Here is a 23,131-nt window from a genome sequence, read left to right as displayed (position 1 = left end):
GTGAAGTGAAGTGAATTATATTTATATAGCGCTTTTCTCTAGTGACTCAAAGCGCTTTACATAGTGAAACCCAATATCTAAGTTACATTTAAACCAGTGTGGGTGGCACTGGGAGCAGGTGGTTGAAGTGGCTTGCCCAAGGACACAACGGCAGTGACTAGGATGGCGGAAGCGGGAATCGAACCTGCAACCCTCAAGTTGCTGGCACGGCCACTCTACCAACCGAGATATGCCAGTTGGTAGAGTTTCTCATGGTTCTTCTTCTTTGTACTTTGTAAACACCTATAGTTTAAAGAGTTTCTTGAAGTGGATTATATTAGTACATTGTTTGATTCATTTGCTTAATCTATTCCATAATTTTATTCTACATGCTGATATACTGAAGGTCTTAAAAGCCTACTGAAATGAGATATTCTTATTTAAACAGGGATAGCATGTCCATTCTATGTGTCATACTTGATCATTTCGAGATATTGCCATATTTTTGCTGAAAGGATTTTGTAGAGAACGTCGACAATAAAGTTCGCAACTTTTGGTCGCTAATAAAAAAACGTTGCCTTTACCGGAAGTAGCAGACGATGTGCGCGTGATGTCACCGGTGTGAGGGCTCCTCACATCCTCACATTGTTTATAATGGGAGCCAACAGCAGTAAGAGCAATTCGGACCGAGAAAGCGACAATTTCTCCATTAATTTGAGCGAGGATGAAAGATTTGTGGATGAGGATATTGATAGTGAAGGACTAGAAAACATTTTATAAAAATAAATAAAAAGCGACGGCTCCGGGCGGTGGCAGTGTGAGCTTTTCAGATGTAATTAGACACATTTACTAGGATAATTCTGGAAGATCCCTTATCTGCTTATTGTTTTAATAGTGTTTTAGTGAGATTGTAAATACATACCTCAAAGTCGGATGGCTGCGGTGAACACGCAAGTGTCTCAGAGAGAAGCCGAGGAGCCAAGCTCACAGCTGCCTTTTTTGACTGCTACTGCAGAAGGATGCATAATCCACTGATGTCTCCGGTAAGATATATATCACAATTGTCCCATTCAAAAACTTGCTGGTTGAAGTAGAGAAACATGTTCGCTTGACTGCTCTGTGTTAAAGCTTCACAACAAACAAAGAAACACCAGCTGTGTCTCCGTGCCAAAGACAGCTGCAATACACCGCTTTCCACCAACAACATTGTTCTTTATAGTCTCCATTATTAATTCAAAAAATTGCAAAAGATTCAGCAACACGAATGTCCAAAATACTGTGTAATTATGCAATGAAAAGAGACAACTTTTAGCCGTAAGTGGTGCCGAGCTAATATGTCCCCTCTAACCAATAACGTCACAAACACGCGTCATCATTCCGCGACGTTTTCAACAAGAAACTCCGCAGGAAATTTAAAATTGTAATTTAGTCAACTAAAAAGGCCATATTGGCATGTGTTGCAATGTTAATATTTCATCATTGATGTATAAACTATCAGACTGCGTGGTCGGTAGTAGTGGGTTTTGGTAGGCCTTTAAAAGTTGTATGTGCGTACAAATGTTGAGTTTGAGTTTGAATTGATTTCATTACATCACAATTTCCAGTTTCTCTATTCAACATGTTCGAAAAGGAGTAGGAAGAAGCAGACTTTATTTAATCCTACTCCTTTTCTTTTACATAACAGTTGCTAAAACTTTTGTTCACTTCCTGTTCTCAATTTATTCTCAATTTACTCCATAATTAATAACATTATAAATAAATAAATAATAATTAGTGAAGTAATTTATATTTCATATGATGAGATAAATAAGATTATATAGAAAATGAATGGATGGATGAAATAAATTCAGAATGTTTACTATAGTTCTTCTTTGTACTTTTTAAACAATTTAAGTTTGAAGAGTTTCTTGAAGTGAATTATATTAGTACATTGTTTGATTTATTTGCTTAATCCATTCCATAATTTAATTCCACATGCTGATATACTCACGGTCTTAAGTGTTGTATTTGCGTACAAATGTTGAATTTGAGTTTATTTCAATGCAGTTTCTCTTTTCAACATGTTTGAAAAGGAGTAGGTAGAAGCACCGCTTATTTAATCCTTCCCCTTTTTCTTTTACATAACAGTTGCTAAAACTTTTGTTCACTTCCTGTTCTCAATTTATTCATTATATACTCCATAAGTAATAACAATATAAACTAATAAATAATACTTGGTAGAGTTGTTGTAAATTCCATTTTTCTCTAAGATTATATTTTTCCTTTTTTGTTGAGAAGAATTGTTTTATATTCTTGGGTAGCAGATTGTAGTTTGCTTTGTGCATAATTTTAGATGTTTGAAAATACACTGTCATGGAACTTCAGTATTTTCGATTCAATAAATAAAGGTTTTGAATGTTCTCCATATGCAATATTATGTATCATTCTACCGTAACTGATCTTTTTTGTAACACGGTTAATGAAGTGTACTTTTGTAGTTATTTCCCCATCGATATGGTAACATTAGCGAACAGTAGAGCATATTTTTTGGTGTAGTACATCTTTTGCTTTATTCATTTTTGACGTGTTTCTTGACACTTTATGTTGTTTATTTTTATATGTGATTTCCAGTTAATTTCATCATCAATTACTGTATTATACCTAGAAATTTGGTTTCATTTACTCTTTCAAATTGTACTCCATGTATTTTTAATTGTGTTGGACTTTCCCTTCTACTGTTACCGAATAGCATTATTTTAGTTTTACTGAGGTTTAAGGATAGTCTGTTTTTGTCAAACCATCTTTTTAATTTGTTCATTTATTCTGTTATTATTTGTATTAGCTTCCGTGTGTTCTCTCCTGAACAAAACACAGTTGTATCATCTGCCAATAATGCTAACTTTTGTAACTTTACAAATGTCATTTAAATAAAGATTGAACAATTTTGGTCCTAGCATTGATCCCTGGGGTACACCACAAGATATATTTAGCATTGTAGATGTGTGTTCACCTAGCTTTACGTATTGTTTCCTGTTGGTTCAGTAACTTCCAATCTAGTTTAAGACCAACCGTCTGATGCCATACTGTTCAAATGTTGTGATTAAAATATCATGACTAATCGTGCCAAATGCTTTAGTTAGATCTTTAAAAACTGCTACTGCACATGTTTACTATCTATTGCATTGGTTATTTATTCTTTAATTTCAATTAAAGCCATCGAAGTTGAAATATTAGCTCTCTATCCATATTGGTTCTCAGCGAGTATTCTATTTTTGTTTGTGAAACTCTCCAATCTGTTAGTGAACAGTTTTTCAATGATTTTAGAACATTTTGGAAATGAAGTAACAGGTCTATAATTTGTACATTGGGGTTTGTCTCCAGTCTTATAAATCGTTGTTACTTTAGCTAATTTCATTTTGTTTGGGAATTTGCTTGTTTGAATGGTCCTGAGATCTCTTCAATAACCTTTTATTGTTTCCATATCAATTTTATTACAATCGATTGAAGTCTTAGTTAAAAAAAAATTACGATTTTTAACTATTACCTTCTGTGTCACATTATTGAGGAACATTGAGTTGGGATTTCTATCTCATTAGGAACATTAATCGACATCTATCCATCCATCCATTTTCTACCAGTTGTCCCTTTTGGGTCAGAGATCATTATTTTGTTGTTGCAATTGGACCGGATTTGACACATAGTGCTATTCTTGTGAAGGGTGGAAGTGTGTGACTGGTGGGAAAAATAGTGCTAATTTAAGTTGTGCTCATTAAACTACCCGCTAAGCTTGCAGATCCTGAGTTAAAAATAGTTGAGCACTTTAATACTGCACACATATTTGAGATCTAAAGCATCACTCTCCACTTGCATCCTGCACTGACATGCTGTAGCTCTTGCTGGGTGGATCACTTATTTTGGTGTCATTGAGAAAAATGTTGGGTAGTTTTATACATGTAACGATGAACAGTAACACTGTTAGTCGTGGTAAATATAGGTTAGTATGACCGTTTTAAATGAAATTATGAAAAAAAACTGTGATTTGTAAACTGATGAATTGATAAACTCACGGACTGACTGGCTATAGCTCGCAACCTTAAATGCTATCATGAAAACAACAGACACTAACAACATTCCCCAATAACAAACAACATTCTCCAATACAAACTTGTATGAACACATTGCTGCCTCAGCATCTAAGAAATTCTATTGTGCACATTGAATCTACGAGCTGTGCTCTTAGAAAAGAGTGATCGATATATACTCGGAGGAATATGACACAGAGGTCTTTTTGCGGTGCGTTCAAGGACGACTGAAAAGAGTAAGACACCACAACCCCCAGGACACTTATCAGTGAAGCATAAGAAACACAAATCATTAAAGATAGTTGCCTTTCTCACAGTGGTTGTATTTGTTTTAGATATTTTGAAAAATCGAAAGATTTCAGGGTGTGTATAAAAACGTTTTGAGCACATTCAAAAATACCACAAAAATAATGAAAACCATGAAAATTTTAGTCACTATAGATAGATAGATAGATAGCTATATCTATCTATCTATCTATCTATCTATCTATCTGTCACAGCGCAGGCTCGAACCAGATTCTCCCCGGCAGCTGGGTCTGCCAGCACTTCCGCTGGCTGTGTGCCCAGACACACCCCTGCTCGCACTAGTCACAGCACGCCCACGCAGCGACAATACTGCAGGCAATCGGCAATCAGCGCGCCTGGGTATAACGAGAAGAAGCACCATAAAGACCAGCGGACCCAAGGAACCTTTGCCAGAACGTAGCAAATCTTCACAGTAAGCATCACAGCTGGCACCCCTCCCTCGTTCCTTGTTCACCTTCTCTGTGCTTTTCCTTATTCCCGAGTTTATGTCCCTTGTGTCTTCCCCGTCGTCTGTGATCATGTGTTGACTCACAACATCCATCCGGATTTCTGACTGCCTTCCTCGATCCTCGACCCCTGCTTGGACACGGACATTGTTGCCTCTCTTCAACCCTCGACTGCTTGCCTCCCTTCGGACTGCCTCTTCGCCTTGCACCCTTGATTCGACGAAAGATTCATCCAAAACACACAGACAACAAACCCTGGTAATGCTTATATGGTTAATTCTACTCATCATCAGCACTCATTCACTTGAAGTAGCATAGACACTCCACACCTTCCTCAAAGGTTTCAGTAAATCGCAGTTCTGCCTTGGTGTCGCCTCCGTCCCTTTCCCTGTACACAACAATACCTGTGATATGAAATTTTCTTTAGATGCCTCGGAAGTTTTAATAAAATAACATTTGCTTTCTTCTCGCCTTCGTTTCTTTTGCGCTCCACTTCTACTTGTCTTGAGAAAAAAACACCCCAACAGGTTTGTGTTGGTCTGTCTTCCAGAATTAAGTCTGTGCACGTGCAGTAGCATGGAATAGTCCATTCTGTGAGATGGAGGGGGAGAGTTGTCGAAACTTATCATGAGTGATACATATTTTGAAGCACACAAATTAAGACAAAATATACGGATTTGTTTTAAAAATAGAAGAAAACTTAATTAATACATTTATTGGTTTTGGGGCCCCATAGAAATCTTTGGTCCCCAAGCAACTCACTATGTTTGCCAAATGGTAAGTCCACTCCTGACTTTTTTTTCTCTCTCATTACTTTTTTCATCTTTTCAATGGCGTAATAATGTTATCACTGTCTTACCTTATAAATGAAGTCCATGCGCCGGTCCTTCTGGATAAAAATAGCCGTCACTTCCTGGTAAAAGTCCTTCACTTCCTTCAGTTTTAAAAGTCTTATAAGAGTTCAACATAGTTGCCGCGATTAGCAGAGCTCCTACTCTCGTCATTTCCACGAAATGCGAGCTGCTGTTTGGCGAGGAAGCAGTTCGCATTGATGACATCTTTTAAAATGCCTCGGTTCTCTTTTACCTTAGCATTGTGGACACTGATGTTGAGTCGAAGCTGTTCATCCAAAGCCAAGTCTATCCTCTTCATCCCAAACGTTTTTAGCGTGTTCAAACTTTGAATATGAGCGTCCGACCGCCCATGTTTGGTAAGGCTTCCTTGCAAATTCTTTAGGTCACAAAATCCCATTTGAGTCCACACAGTTCCACAGGTTGAAAAAAGAAGGCAAGAAAAGCAGAAAAGGCGGTTTCTTGCAGAACATCCACAAAGCCAGTCTTTTCACGTTTACCACTCCGTTTGGAAAGAGCGAGTAACTTTCCGTCCTGCTGATTGAAACAAACCATTCAGCTCCGGTTGGTCTTCCTTTAGTAATTATCGCTTGAAAGTGTTGTGATTTGCTGCTCAGATCTACACTATTTATTTTTCCATTTTGTATATTTCTCCGACTCCTTATTTCCTGTTTGCTTTGTCACCATGGTCACTCATCAGTCCACCTGCTAGTCTCGCCCCGCACACCTGCTACTAATTATCACCCTCCTATTTAAGCCAGTCTTCTCTGTTCATTCGGTCTGGGTTCATAGTTTGCTTTCACGCCACTGTACTTCTGGATTTTGATCATTTGCTTTCTCGCAAGTATTTCTATTCTCGCTAGCTTCTTACGCTAAGCCACTTGTTTTGTCCAGTTTACATACTGATGATTTGTTTTCTCTTTTGTGCCAACGTACTATTTAAGTTTGTCTATTTTTACTTCCTAGTTTTCATACTAGCGTTTTTGGTTTGCCTTTTTATTAGCTCCAGTATTTCTGTTCAGAGCTCCCTTTTTGTAAAATAAATATTTTAAGATCCTACCTTTGTTGTGTTCACGTCAACGCATCCTCGAGGGAATCGAACCCGGCATCACAATGCCCACCTGTCCTCACAGAAAGTCCACTTTAGAAAACTGTTTAAGTGCGTAAATGTAGTCATTCATGTTGAAAGTCAGGGTGCACGACACAGAAAAAAAAGTCGCTGCGGCATTTACCCGCTGAGGCCACTGTATGTCCGGGATCATGAGCGCCCTGCCCCTATCGTGAGGCACGAGAACTGTTTGCCTCACGTCAAACTTTTTTCTCTGCCGTTTTGATGGCTTAACCAACACACAAAACATGATACCCGCTGTGGCACTTGACTCGCTTATGCCACCGTATGTCTCTGATCTGAGTGCCCCTTTCTTGAGACACGAAAACTGTTTGCCTCACCTTAGACTTTTTTTCTCTGCCGTTTTGAACGCTCAGCAACACACCAGACAAGAACGCGCTCTTGCCGCAGGGCAGACAGAGGAGTTTACGAGGGATTGCGAAAATTTTGCGATTTTGAAGAAAAAAATTATCCAAATGGTGGAGCTAAGGGAAAATTTTAAACTAACAATTACAATTATTTCATCATTATATATTTTATTTCTTTGCATGATCACAGGTGAGGCACTGCCTCCCCTGACCGTACATCACTGATCCAAATATAATGAAAACGAACAAAAAACACACAAACAAACACAAGTGCAAAACTTCATGAAAAGTAATATACACTTTACGGGATGATACAAAACAAATACAAAATAGAATAGAAAGTACTTCATTGATCCCTGGTGTAAGTTCAGCACCACAGTTCACTCACAATAGACAATGATAATAATAAATAATATAAGATATATAATATATTATATATGAATAATATATATTATACATATATTATACATTTTAGTGCAGTCAAGGAAGAACATATGCATTATACAGTCTGATGGCTGTCGGTATGAAGGACCTCCTGTGTCATTCCTTGTTGCATTTTGGGAGTCTGAGCCTTCCACTGAACGTGCTCATTCTCTCCCCCAGGTCCGAGTGTAGTGGGTGCAGGTGTTGTCTATAATGGCGAGGAGTTTTGCTAGACTTCTCCTCTCTGACACCACCGCCATAGAGTCTACCTCCACTCCCACCACGTTACGGCCTTCTTTACCAGCTTGTCCAGTCTGTTTGCGTCCCTCGCTCTCAGTCCGCGGCGTACAAGAAGGCGCCCGCCACCACCGACTTGTAGAACACCATCATTTTTGTACAGACGTTGAAAGATCCTAGCCTACTGAGGAAGTAGAAGCGGCTCTGTCCCTTCTTGTAGAGTACCTCAGCGTGTTTTGACCTATTCAGCTTGTTGTCGATGTGTACTCCGAGGTATTTATAATCCTCAACCATGTCCTGATGGAATCAGGGGTCGCCTGAGTACTCCTCCTTTTCAGGTCTACAACCAGCTCCTTGGTCTTCGTCACATTGAGCTGGATGAAGGTGGTTCTTTCCACACCATGTGACAAAGTCATCCCTTTATTCCTCATCATCCCCATCCTCAATACACCTCACTGTCGCAGAGTAAATTGTATAAACCATACAAAAAAATAAGTCAAATAATAAACATAAAGCAAAATGTAAACACTTATGACCGTCTATATGATCTTATTGTTCTGTCTTTATATATTTGTTTCAATTGGAATATATTTTTACATTCTTTTACCCACTCTGAAACAAACAAGTTTCCCCCATTCAACGTCTGTGAGTGTCTAGGACAGAGGTTCGTAACCTCTGCCGCAGAGGTCAAGACACACCCTACTCATCGTGTAAATCAGGGGTCGGCAACCCAAAACACTGAAAAAGCCACATAAGACCAAAAATACAAAAAACAAATCCGTCTGAAGCCGCAAAAAATTAAAAGCCGTATATACTGTAAGTCTTATAGTGAAGGCAACACATGACGTAAGTGTCTATATTACCTGTTATAGCCTACTATAAAAATGTGTCACATGCTGAAGCAAATCTTTGTTGACAGAAATGTTGAAATTGTATATATTTATTCTACACATTTTTACAACATTAGAAACCATTAGTAAATCAGAGGCTACTCAAGAGGTGAGATAACTCTTGGAAATGACTGGCTCAGAATGAGCGAAAGTATAAGTGTGTGTATCCAAGTTAAAGGAATTGGCAGGCTGTTTTCTTTCAATAGATTTATTACAATCTTTGGCAAGCTAGGTAATGTTTGCTGTGGTCTGGAACAACATGGCACATAAACAATTATCTGAAATGCACCCAATATTACATAGAGAGAATGTGTAATGAGAAATGCAAAACTAAATTATATACAGAGAAGATAAAAGTAAATGATATTAAATTATCTCAAATATACCTACAAATGAGGCATAATGATGTATTATGGACATACAGTTAACCTAAATAGCATGCTAGCATAGATTATCTTGCAGTCATGCGATGACCAGATATACTTGATAAGCACTCCACACAGTTCAATAACACCAACAAAGCTCACCTTTGAGCAGTCACACACAGTATAAAAGGTTTGGTGGACAAAATGAGACAAAGAATGAGTGGCATAAAATATGTCTTTCTCTGGCATCATTGAATAAAGTTATACATGTTAACAAACTACGGTGAGTTCAAGGACTGCCAACATTAGTAGGGCAAAACGGTGCTCGCCAAATACTCTCATCAGAGAATCATGTTTGATATAAACATGATTAGAAACAAGCTGGTTTCGCTTTGCTCGACATTTTTAATTCTAAGAGAGATAAAACTCAAATAGAATTTGAAAATCCAAGAAAATATTTTAGAGACTTGGTCTTCACATGTTTAAATAAATTCATTTATTTTTTTTACTTTGCTTCTTATAACGTTCAGAAAGACAATTTTAGAGAAAAAATACAACTTTAAAAATGATTTCAGGATTTTTAAACACATATACCTTTTCAATTCCTTCCTCTTCTTTCCTGACAATTTTTAACAATGTTCAAGTAATTGTATTTGTTTTATTGTAAAGAATAACAAATACATTTTAATTTAATTCTTCATTTTAGCTTCTGTTTTTTGGACGAAGAATATTTGTGAAATATTTGTTCAAATTTAGGATTAAAATTCCCAAAAATTATCCTGGCAAATCTATAAAAACCTGTTGAATCAAATTTAAATCTTATCTTAAAGTCTTTTGAATTTCTTCGAAAATGTTTGTACTGGAAAATATAGAAGAAATAATGATTCGTCTTTTTTAGAAATATAGCTTGGTCCAATTTGTTATATATTCTAACAAAGTGCAGATTGGCTTTTAACCTATTTAAAACATGTCATCAAAATTCTAAAATTAATCTTCAAAATTACTAATGATGTTGCATAAATTCTTTTTATAATTTGTTCAAAAACATTCGAATTAGGTAGTTTTTCTCTTCTTTTTTTCGGTTGAATTTTGCATTTTAAAGAGTCGAAATTGAAGATGAACTATGTTTCAAAATTTTATTTTAATTTTTTTCCTGTTTTCTCCTCTTATAAATCGTTCAATTAAGTGTTTTTTTCATCATTTATTCGCTATAAAAAAAAACTTCCGTAAAAGGAAAAAAATGTACGATGGAATGACAGACAAAAATACCCATTTGTTTGATATATATATATATATATATATATAGATTTATTTATTAAAGGTAAATTGAGCAAATTGGTTATTTCTGGAAATGTTTTTAAGTGTGTATCAAACTGGTAGACCTGCGCATTAATCAGTACTCAAGAAGTAGCTGTTGGTTTCAAAAAGGTTGGTGACCCCTGGGTTAGAGTGTCTGCCCTGAGATCGGTAGGTTGGGAGTTCAAACCCTGCCCGAGTCATACCAAAGACTATAAAAAAAATGGGACCCATTGCCTCCCTGCTTGGCACTCAGCATCAACGGTTGGAATTGGGGGTTGAATAACCATAAAATGATTCCTGGGCGCGGCATTGCTGCTGCCCACTGCTCCCCTCACCTCCCAGTGGGTGATCAAGGGGATGGGTCGAATTCAGAGGACAAATTTCACCACACCTAGTGTGTGTGTGACAATCATTGGTACTTTAACTTAAATCTGCCTCTGTTGTATGCTTGCATGTTGGAAATAAACTCAAACTAAAACAATACGAAGGACCTGAGTAGTCATGCGTTCAATCCCGGGCTCGGGATCTTTCTGTGTGGAGTTTGCATGTCCTCCCTGTGACTGCGTGGGTTCCCTCCGGGTACTCCGGCTTCCTCCCACCTCCAAAGACATGCACCTGGGGATAGGTTGATTGGCAACACTAGAGTCGGGACCCAGGATGGACCGCTCGCCTGTGTATCGGTTGGGGACATCTCTGCGCTGCTGATACGCCTCCGCTTGGGATGGTTTCCTGCTGGCTCCACTTTGGATGGGACTCTCGCTACTATATTGGATCCACTTTGGACTTGATCCTCACGGTTACGTTAGATCCACTATGGATTGGACTTTCACCATATCATGTTAGATCCGCTCGACATCCATTGCTTTCAGTCCCCTGGGGGGGTTGCCCACATATTCGGTCCTCTCCAAGGTTTCTCAGTCATCATTGTCGACGTGCCACTGGGGTGAGTTTTTCCTTGCCCTTATGTGGGCCCTACCGATGATGTCGTTGTGGTTTGTGCAGCCCTTTGAGGCACTTGTGATTTAGGACTATATAAATAAACATTGATGGATTGATTGATTGATTGAACACTAAATTGGCCCTAGTGTGTGAATGTGAGTGTGAATGTTGTCTGTCTGTCTGTGTTGGTCCTGTGATGAGGTGGCGACTTGTCCAGGGTGTAAACCGCCCTCCGTACGATTGTAGCTGAGATAGGCACCAGCACACCCCACGACCCCAAAGGGAATAAGCGGTAGAAATGGATGGATGGATGGATAAGTTAGTGCACATGCGTCTGTTGTATTGCATGTTCGAAATAAAGTCAAACTAAAACAATACGAAGGTCCTGAGTAGTCCTGGGTTCAATCCCGGGCTCGGGATCTTGCTGTGTGGAGTTTGCATGTTCTCCCCGTGACTGTGTGGGTTCCCTCCGGGTACCATGGCCGGGTCTACGCAGGGGCAAGAGGGGGCAGAGCCCCCTCAAATCAAAATTTGAGAAAGCAAATTTTAATAAACTCACAAAATTACTACATTACAAGTTCACAAAATTATCTGCACTACTGGAAAAATCAGCCGAAAAAGGGACACACACGATATAGTAGTGTCGGCTTCCTTCTCATCCCTCCCTCCGCTGTGCGTGTATTCACCATTCCACAGGCTGCGCAGCAGACACACACCCGCACACACCCCTCAGCCCTTAGTAAACATCCAATCACTGTTGCAGTATGAAAGTAAAAGAAAAGGAAAAGTTGTATACATTTATCATATACTTGTTAGGATGGGTGTATTTGTGTAGTCTTATCTGTCATAAACACGTTTATCGTCGCGGACTTTCGGTGCTACGGAGTTCCTTTTTTTTTTTTTTACAACTTGACGAGAGCAGTGACAACGGAGGCTCTGAGCAGCAGTGGTTTGGAAGGCGGTGAGCCTCCACTGTCCCTGTAACAAGCTACAAGTCATTTATGATGCTGTTAATGATGGTAAAAATTAAACATAAGGTATATTATCCTGCTTAGCAGTCCTCCTCTGCTGTCTTCTGTTCAGAGCGGAGTCCCTAGCAACGGCCCGTTTTACTTAGCAACGGTCTGGCAATCGACTGCCTGAATTCTTTTTCTGCTGTTTTTCTTGTAATTCTACATAGTCAACCTTTAATGTTTCAATCTACATTTTGTAATAAACAAATAAGTTTCATTTGATATGACCAAGACACCTAAAAACAAAAACACAGCTGTTTTCATCAATTTACAAGCAAATGGGCAACACACATACATTGGAGTGAATGAATGTTGTGCCCAGATGAGTGCCCACGCCCACTGCATGTGACAAACTGAAGACAAGTGACCTGTCTGACAGACCCCTAGTAAAGCCCCGCCCCAGGCTGTAGTCCGGTACCGTTGTTGTTTTTCTTCATGTAATCACAGCGGGGTTTTTCTGTTGTTGTTCAAGCTTATTTATTTTCTGCTCCAGCTTCCAGCAGCTCACAAAGAAAAAGTTCATGCTCAGTAATGCATCCATTTTTCAGAGCATTTAAAAAGTCTAGTCCTGCTCCTGCATGTAGTAGTAGCAATGATGCTACTGCTAGTACATCAGGGACAGCAGCTAGCAATACTGCACCTTTAGCACCAGCAAGCACTGTTTCTCCGGCTCCAGCTCCCTCCGTCGCCCCAACAAGCGCTCCCCCAAAGCAGCCTGCTCAGCTACCCAGTGACTTAAAGGGCAACACACCATCTCAGCCAATACTGGGTGGCTACCCAAAGCGTGCATTTGGTACAACATTAAGATCATTCAATCCTGCCTGGTACCGCACACGACCATGGCTAGAGTATTCTGTGGTGCGAGACGCCTGCTTCTGTTTCCCCTGTCGGAAATATGGCAGCGCTGTTAATGTTTTCCCCACCTGAGGGATTGCCACCTTATTGTGGTCAGGGGGTTTGCGTGCCTCAGTGACTGTAAGAGCTATACCAGCAGGAGCTTAGTCTTCAGGTGGGACACCCAAGTTGGACAGGTCTGAAGGTAGAGGCCTGACAAAGTGCAATCCACTACTCCAGGTTGGGGTTGGACACATAGCTAAAGACCCATTTCAATGAAGAAAGCATCGTTACTATAAGCACAGAAAAAAAAGTGCTGGAGCATGATGTGTACACATGATGCCCCCTTTACATTTCTGACTGCCCCCTCATATAAGCATGCCTAGAACCGCCCCTGCCGGGTACTCCGGCTTCCTCCCACTTCCAAAGACATGCACCTGGGGATAGGTTGATTGGCAACACTAAATTGGCCCTAGTGTGAATGTTGTCTGTTTAACTGTGTTGGCCCTGTAATGAGTTGGCGACTTGTCCAGGGTGTACACCGCCTTCCGCCCGATTGTAGCTGAGATAGGCACCAGCGCCCCCAAAGGAAATAAGCGGTAGAAATGGATGGATGGATAAAAAAGGCTAAAATAAATGATTTTTTTTTTTTCCCATGGCGTTTGCAACGGTAATTTTGACTAATCCGTCGTGTCTTCAAAATCACATGCGCATTTTTTTTTTTTAATTTCTTTAGGAGCAATGTGATCATCCACGTCCTAAACTTCCTGTCTGGTTGTGCAGTTTTTTCCCCTTCCCAGACCCAGATCCTCATACGTGGCTGCGAAGAGGAGGAAGAGGAGGGCGAGCCAGGCAGCTGCAGCTCATTCCTGCCTTCAGCTGCCCGCCGGGAATGTTGACAGTTCGCGGCGCTAGTCAGCCTCCCTCTCGTCGGCTTGGATGGCAGGGACACTCCGGTGCGAGCCCCGCTTAAGCCACAAGGTATTTTTTTTTTTTTTGCCCGGGGATAAGGCGGGTATGTGTCGCTGCAGCAACTTAGTCCAATGTGTCACTTTTGACGTGCACTGATTGAGCCTTCCATGCTAGCAGCATTAGCATGCAAGTGTTTCCATCGCGCTAATGCTAGCATGCTAACACTTAAAGTGCAAATGCGTCAGAGCTAGTTTAAGAAAGATAGGGTCAAATATACAAATTATTTCGGATAATGTCCCTTAACTCCAGCTGAAACTTATTGTTTCTAATATGAGTGAGGCTCAATCAAACTACCATTCAAACTTCACAAGGTTCGATTTTCGGACCCAAACTTTTTAACTTTATATACAAACCCCGTTTCCATATGAGTTAGGAAAATGGGTTAGATGTAAATATAAACGGAATACAATGAATCGTTTTCAACCCATATTCACTTGAATGTACTACAAATACAAGAAAATTGATGTTCAAACTCATAAACTTTATTTTTTTTTTGGAAATAATAATTAACTTCGAATTCCAAGCCTGCAACACGTGCCAAAGTAGTTGGGAAAGGGCATGTTCACCACTGTGTTACATCACCTTTTCTTTTAACAACACTGAATAAACGTTTGGGAGGTGAGGAAACTAATTGTTGAAGCTTTGAAAGTGGAATTCTTTCCCATTCTTGTTTTATGTAGAGCAGGGGTCGGGAACCTTTTTGGGTGAGAGAGCCATACAAGCCAAATATTTTTAAAAGTATTTCCGTGAGAGCCATATAATTTATTTATTTTTAACACTGAATACAACTATATGCATGCATTTTTAAGAAAGACCAACATTTTTAGAGTATAATATGTTTCTTATTCTTTTTAATAACATTGTTATTCTGAACCTCACCAACAATAAATAAAACACTTCTTACCATTAATGCGACTTCTTGAACAGGTGCGGTATAAACCGGATGGATGGATGAAAATGCATGAGAATGTTTTATATTTTGAACGTTATTTTTGACACTGTGATTACCAGCAGAATTATTCTTAACATATCGTGTTAAGCAATGTCAGCTAAGATTTATCTGAGAGCCAGGTGCAGTCATCAAAAGAGCCACATCTGGCTCTAGAGCCATAGGTTCCCTACCCCTGATGTAGAGCTTCAGTTGTTCAACAGTCGTATTTTACGCTTCATAATTCGCCACACATTTTCGATGGGAGACAGGTTTGGACTGTAGGCGGGCCAGGAAAGTACCCACACTTTTTTTCTTACGAAGCCACGCTGTTGTAACACATGCTGAATGTTTCTTGCTGAAAAACATGGCAACATATGTTGTTCCAAAAGCTGCATGTACCTTTCAGCATTAATGGTGCCTTCACAGATGTGTAAGTTACTCATGCCTTGGGCACTAATACACCCCCATACCATCACAGATGCTGGCTTTTAAAATTTGCCTCAATAACAGTCTAGATCAGGGTTCCTCACACTTTTTCTGCAGACGAGCTACTTATCAATAGACCAAGTCGAGGAGATCTACCTCATTCATATTTATAACTTATATTTATTTATTTATAAAAGGGACATTTTCGTCAACAAGTTAATGGTGTTTAATGATATTACAAACACCGTTTCCATATGAGTTGGAAAATTATGTTAGATGTAAATATAAATGGAATACAATGATTTGCGAATCATTTTCAACCCATATTCACTTGAAGGCACTACAAAGACAAGATATTTGATGTTCAAACTCATAAACTTTTTTTAAATATTTTTGCAAATATTAAATAACTTAGAAATTCATGGCTGCAACAGGTGCCCAAGTAGTTGGGAAAGGGCATGTTCACCACTGTGTTACATCACCTTTTCTTTTAACAACACTCAAACGTTTGGGAACTGAGGAAACTAATTGTTGAAGCTTTGAAAGTGGAATTATTTCCCTTTCTTGTTTTAGGTATAGCTTCAGTCGTTCAACAGTCCGGGGTCTCCGTTGTCGTATTTTACGCTTCATAATGCGCCACACATTTTTCATTGGAGACAGGTCTGGACTGCAGGCAGGCCAGGAAAGTACCCCCACTCTTTTTTTTTTACAAAGCCATGCTGTTGTAACACGTGCTGAATGTGGCTCGGCATTGTCTTGCTGAAATAAGCAGGGGCGTCCATGAAAAAGGTGGCGCTTAGATGGCTGCATATGTTGCTCCAAAACCTGTATGTACCTTTCAGCATTAATGCCTGTGTGAGTTACCCATGCCTTGGGCACTAATGCACCCCCATACTATTACAGATGCAGGCTTTTGAACTTTGCGTCGATAACAGTCTGGATGATTCGCTTCCCCTTTGGTCTGGATGACACAATGTTGAATATTTTCAAAAACAATTCTAAATGTGGACTCGTCAGACCACAGAACACTTTTCCACTTTGCATCAGTCCATCTTAGATGATCTCAGGCCGAGAGAAGCTGGAGGCGTTTCTGGATGTTGTTGATAAATGGATTTCACTTTGCATAGTAGAGCTTTAACTTGCACTTACAGATGTAGCAATGAACTGTTTTTAGTGACAGTGGTTTTCTGAAGTGTTCCTGAGCCCAGGTGGTGATATCTTTTAGAGATTGATATCGGTTTTTGAGACAATGCCGTCTGAGGGATCAAAGGTTACAGTCATTCAATCTTGGTTTCCGGCCAAGCCGCTTACGTGGAGTGATTTCTCCGGATTCTCTGAACCTTTTGATGATATGGACCGTAGATGTTGAAATCCCAAAATGTTTTGCAATTTTACTTTGAGAAACGATGTTTTTAAACTGTTTGACTATTTGCTCACGCAGTTGTGGACAAAAGGGTGTACCTCGCTACATTCTTTCTTGTGAAAGACTGAGCGTTTTTTGGGAAGCTGTTTTTATACCCAATCATAGCACCCACCTGTTCCCAATTAGCCTGCACACCTGTGGGATGTTCCAAATAAGTGTTTGGTGAGCATTTTTTAACTTTATCAGTATTTATTGCCACCTTTTACAACTTCTTTGTCACGTGTTGCTGGCATCAAATTCTAAAGTTAATGATTATTTGCAAAAAAAAAAAATGTTTATGAGTTTGAACATCAAATATGTTGTCTTTGTAGCATATTCAACTAAATATGGGTTGAAAAGGATTTGCAAATCATTGTATTCCGTTTTATTTACATGTAACACAATTTCCCAACCCATATTGAAATGGGGTTTGTAGAAGTAAATTCTTCCGAAAGGACTTACAAAAGTTATTTGTGTTCACGTCCGAAGATGAGAACCACAGAAGGTCGTATGACTTTAAACATCCAAGAGTGCGAACAAATTTGAAACAAATATGCTTGTCTGTTGCTGGTGTGAAAGCATGGAATTCGCTAAACAAAGAATTAAAAAGTTGTAAGAATATCTTTGAATTTAAAAAAAGTTACAAAAAGAGAAAACTCGGAATTATATCAAATTGAATTTTGATTTGGATTGGACGTGCCATTGTGAAAATGCTTAAACAAAAATTAAAATTTATGTTGGAATTCGGGTGTTGGTGGAGCGAACAGTTATAAAGTCATCTAAAATAATTTGTGTTAAAAATGGGGCAGATAAGTATAATAATAGTATTCTTCCATCTGCTCCTTTCTGATCATGGAAATTTATAAGAAACAAAAAAACAATGAAAGTGTCAACTGCACATGGCTTGTATATATGCATTTTCATGAAAGGAATAAAAATAAATGAGGATGATGAACTTTAATTCATGTACATATATTACCAATCTAATGCGTCTATGCTTTTATTTTGTCTATAAGTGTGTGAGAAGCTGCATTATCTTACTGTCACCTTTCTGTGAACCTCTCCTAGGCATGGCCACTTTCATTCAGGGAAATATGCTACTTGAAAACAAACACTTACCCTGAAAACTTGTGTTGTTAACATTTAGAACACTTTCCATTCCATCTTACTTGCACTATTGTTTTATGGTGGCTGGCAGTGGCAAATACACGACAGAATTACATTAAAAAAAAAAACATGACACAAACACCCTAAAATAGTTTCGATGGAAAAGTGCGATAATGCACACCCTTTCTATTTGGGGGGTTATGTTCCTAAACCACTTGTGAATCACGAAAATTAGGAGAGTAATTGAGACTACATAAATATGTTTTGTTATTGGAGAGTTGACCTAACAATATCAATAAGTTTTGCGATAGACGCTATCAATATCAATAAAAAATGTGCTCAATAATATGTTCTCTCTCCCGATAATGTGTAAAATACATACTGTGAAGCGCTATGCCCATGCTGCTTAAGATAGTTGGCTACACAAACACCTTTATGACATGGTTCTTTTAATGATTTCTTTCTTTAATTCAATTAATATCATGTGTTTCTTCTCAGCACTGTCCTATATTTACTTTTTTCTGACCTTTTGTTATTAAAACAAACTTTTATCGTTCGAGTTATCAATCAGCCCTTATCGTATCATCCTGAGAGCAAGTGCAGTGGATTTTTTTTTTCACTCTGTCCTAATGACACATTTCAGAAAACAATAGCCCAGTTATGTATGTCCAACACAGAGGATCCTGGCTTCCAGCAAGACAATAAATCCAGCAAATTTATCACAGAGTGTAGATTTATTGTCAAAATAAAAGCTCATTCTGATGTGTATCTTTTAATACAGGATTACCAGTTACAAGTGGTCTTTGGTCCGTGGGACGGATGAAAGCTGAAGGCTGTCACAGGCCCACCTGGGCTGTTGCTGCTCTGTGTACCATAGTCATCCTGTTGATGCTGACCTCCAAGGGGTCATTAAGCCAGAAGATTACGCAAACTGCTATGGCTCATGCCACAGCCACTGCTGCAAGACCCGGCCCTAACCTCACAGATGATCTCCAAGGCCTCCAGGTGCTAGCAGACTTCCTAGCTAGTGAGCGCACCCATATTTGGCTCTTGTCCCTGGCGGGATCAGTTGTTGTAGGCCTCACTGGGATTTTTCCTCTGCTCATCATTCCCATTGAAGCTGGGGCAGCTCTTAAAACAGAAGGTAGGACCTGGTCACTTGTATCTGAAGGTTTTGATTTTGATCCGTGCCAGCTTTTATACATGTGCAACTTTGAAATAATTGCAATGCTAATTTTGCCAACCCTTATCCTTTATGGTTGCATTGCTATTTTTTAGTGTATGTCAAGCTGTATTCTAATTTAACATGATTCTTACAGGCTTATGCACGTCATGAGTACATTTATATATTTTTATTTGGGTGCTTAATTTACAGTGACTTTATTGTGGAGACTAATAATAAACATCCAAGTTTTTCATCTCAAATTTAAAGGATTGTTTACCTTTATGCCAAACTAAATTCCAACTTTTCGAGTGGGCAGGGTGCATTGTTGTAATAAAATCAGCAGCAACAATTTCAAAATACAGCGAAATACCGTATTTTTCGGAGTACAAGTCGCTCTGGAGTATAAGTCGCACCTGCTGAAAATGCATAATAAAGATGGAAAAAAACATATATAAGTCGCACTGGAGTACAAGTCGCATTAATTGGGGGAATTTATTTAATAAAACACAACACCAAGAATAGACATTTTAATTGCGAAACGCAATTTAAAATAAATAAAGAATAGTGAACAACAGGCTGAATAAGTGTACGTTATATGACGCATAAATACCAACTGAGAAGGTGCCTGGTATGTTAACGTAACATATTATGGTAAGAGTCATTCAAATAACTATAACATATAGAACATGCTATACGTTTACCAAACAATCTGTCACTCCTAATCGCTAAATCCCATGAAATCTTACGTGAATGAGCTAAATAATATTATTTGATATTTTACGGTAAAGTGTTACTAATTTCACCCATAAGTCGCTCCTCAGTATAAGTCGCACCCCCGGCCAAACTATGAAAAAAACTGCGATTTATAGTCCGAAAAATATGGTACTGCAATGTGACAATAAAATATCATGTTGATACTAACAACTTATAACACAGATTTGTCTTTAAATATATGGATATTTTAAGCTTTTTTAAAAAAAGAAATGCATTCCTCAAACTTCCCCCACCAAACTTCCTGGACAGTTCCCGCCGCCACAAGTATTTGCAAGTTTATGGGAAACACTGCAGTTACCCATTGCTAAACCCCCAGTGCTACGGTACCCTGCTCAAAACATTACCAGCAAACAAGGGGCCTACCTCTATAACCTAACTGTACCTATCAACCTAAATCAGTATTTTTGTCAGTGAGTGTGCAACATATTCTGATGTGTTCTGGTTACATACAAAAACTTATCTGTAAAACAACAGCTGATATTAGGTTTAGCATAACCCTGTCCATGATAGACAACTATTGAGAATGCTAAGACTTGGACAATGCAAACAACGTGTCTCCTACAAGTGCACTGTTTTACTTCTGCAATCAGACTGCAATTAAATCAGCTGGATGCTTGTGGCCTCTTCAGTGTCCCCACCCAGAGTACCATGAATGTATTTTTGGCCTTTTGGTTTTCAAATGCAATCTTGACTGTAGGTTAGTAATTTCCAGAGTAAGTGCAAAACAATAATAATTCCTTGATCATTTTACACTAGAGTTAAGACATAACTTATTTGAGTTGCATTTGATTGGATAATGTTATTGTCACCAAATGATTTTGTAGAGAGAAGAAAATGAAATAATGCTTATTGTTGATATTTAATATACGCTCTGTGTGTTTCTTAGCTGGATGCCAGAAGCTGAAGCAGCTTTTGAGCTTTGCAATTGGTGGTCTTCTTGGGGATGTATTCCTTCACCTCCTCCCTGAAGCATGGGCGCTCTCTAATTCCTCAGGTAGTTTTCTTTTTATAGATTTCATTATGTCTTTGAGAAAGATGACTAGAGGTGGGGGAAATCATCAATTTTTAGATGCCTCGCAATTCGTACATGGAGGATTATACAATTGATTAGTAAACGGCAATGATTGATGATTGATTTATTCATTGTAAATAAACTAATGCAGACAGTTTAAAAATGTGGCTGCGTGCAGCAGGCCACCTCACCGAGAGATCCGACCAGCTCCTTTATTATAGGGCACTTATTTTCCAGTTTCGCACACATTTCTATTAAGTTAATATATGTTATGGGAATTAATTTACCTGTTTCTTATTACAAATGCACTGTTTTTAAAAGTTGCAAGTGATAAACACGTATTTAGTGAAACAAAATTAAATCTAAAAGTGCATTAATATACATAATTTAAAGATTTATCAATAATCGATTTTTCATCGAAACGTAGCTCCTGTATTATGATCGTAATCAAATCGTGAGTTGCTCAAAGATTACCACCTCCACACACGGCCCTCATTATGTCGATACAATGTAACCATTTAGGTCGACAACCCGTGTATGTCAACCAACTCATCAAACCTCGAACCAACATGTTCTTATTACTTATTGTAGGGTTGTTGATAGGGGTCAATGATGCTGCGACATTGTCGACAAAAATCGATTCATACGGAAAAGAAAATATGCGTGTTGACAGGTGACTGCCGAGCAATAGGAAAATAAGAATTGCTATGACCACAGAAAGAACACAGACAGTGAAGACTAAAGAAGTCAAAGATATGACGTAACACAATTGTTTGCTAAGCAGACTTTGTTTTTCATGGCATTAAGTTTGTAAGGCGGAAACATTTAAAGCAGAGGCATGTCAGACATCTGGATGATGCTCTTTCCGACTAGCCTTGCTAAACTAGTTAGCTTTTTAGCTGGATAGACAATCGAGAGATAGAGTTGTGTAAAAAAATAATTTGAACTATCTTTTAGCCGAGGTAGTTGGTCGATAAGGCAGCTCTCTTAGTTGATAGTAGACTATCAAAACAGTTGTTAGTTGCAGACCTAGTTGTTAATAAGTCTGCCAAATGTTTTGACACCTGCAATTAATCACAACAATTTTCACATTAATCTTGTGTGCATGCAGATAAATAACGCTATGTATTTTACACCGCACATGCTCCCGTACCTTAACCGCGGAGGTTCCTATACGGTCAGCAGAGGTGGGTAGTAACGCGCTACATTTACTCCGTTACATCTACTTGAGTAACTTTTGGGATAAATTGTACTTCTAAGAGTAGTTTTTATGCAACATACTTTTACTTTTACTTGAGTATATTTATAGAGAAGAAACGCTACTTTTACTCCGCTCCATTTATCTACAATCAGCTCGTTACTCGCTACTTTTTTTTCATCGATTTGTTAATGCACGCTTTGTTTGTTTTGATTTTGTCAGACACGCATTCAAAGTAAGAACTACGCATGCCTGCGTTTCACCAATCAAATGCAGTCACTGGTGACGTTGGACCAATCAAACAAAACCAGGCGGTCACGTGACCGTCATACGTCGAATCCGACCTAAAAAAGTTGAAAAACTTATTGGGGTGTTACCATTTAGTGGTCAATTGTACGGAATATGTACTGTTCTGTGCAATCTACTAATAAAAGTTTCAATCAATCAATCAATCAAAAGTGTAAAGAAAAAAAAGACACTTTTTATTTCAACCGTACTTCCCGTCAAAAGCCTACAGACTGATCGCACAGTTCCTGTCTTCACAATAAAAGTGCCGCTCCATCACGCCTGCGCTAACAAAATAAGAGTCTCCGAAAGCCAGTGCAAACAAGCGAGCAAGCTAAGGAGTTTGCCGCCAATGTATTTCTTGTAAAGTGTATAAAACCGAATATGGAGGCTGACAAATAAGATGCCAAAAACCAAGGACTTTCATGTGGTATTAGACAGAAAAGAAGAACTTTTTTTCTCCTCCATTTGAAAATGTGGACATTATCAGGACTATACTGTCTGATTCCAATCAATACAAGTCATCAGAATCAGGTAATACACCAACTTATATTCTTGTCTTCATGAAAGATAGGAAGCTATATGTTAAACATGCATGTATATTCATTAAAACACCTTTAACATGTCAACAAAAACGGCAAAATAAATAACTATAAATTATATACTGTATATACTGTATATATATATATATATATATATATATATGTATGATATGTGTGTGTATGTATATATGAGGTAGA

General features: G+C 38.6%; 1 protein-coding gene across 2 annotated transcripts in view; it reads left to right on the top strand.

Moving 5' to 3' along the window:
• The first annotated feature begins 13,894 nt into the window (after nt 1-13,894).
• The window catches only part of slc39a13 (solute carrier family 39 member 13), a 23,256-nt gene continuing 14,019 nt past the window's right edge, over nt 13,895-23,131 (top strand). Inside the window, exons 1-3 of one of the 2 annotated variants that reach the window (XM_061887661.1) lie at nt 13,895-14,100; nt 18,739-19,101; nt 20,783-20,890. In XM_061887661.1, the coding sequence (XP_061743645.1) occupies nt 18,777-19,101; nt 20,783-20,890 (433 nt within the window). In that variant the 5' untranslated portion in view covers nt 13,895-14,100; nt 18,739-18,776. The remainder of the gene's footprint in view (nt 14,101-18,738; nt 19,102-20,782; nt 20,891-23,131) is intronic. The other variant, XM_061887662.1, reaches the window with a different exon arrangement.

The sequence above is a fragment of the Nerophis ophidion genome, linkage group LG25 (assembly GCF_033978795.1).
Source record: "Nerophis ophidion isolate RoL-2023_Sa linkage group LG25, RoL_Noph_v1.0, whole genome shotgun sequence".
Classification (NCBI taxonomy): Eukaryota; Metazoa; Chordata; class Actinopteri; order Syngnathiformes; family Syngnathidae; genus Nerophis; species Nerophis ophidion.
Note: the sequence above shows the minus strand (reverse complement) of the source record. Positions and strands in the feature narration are given on the sequence as shown.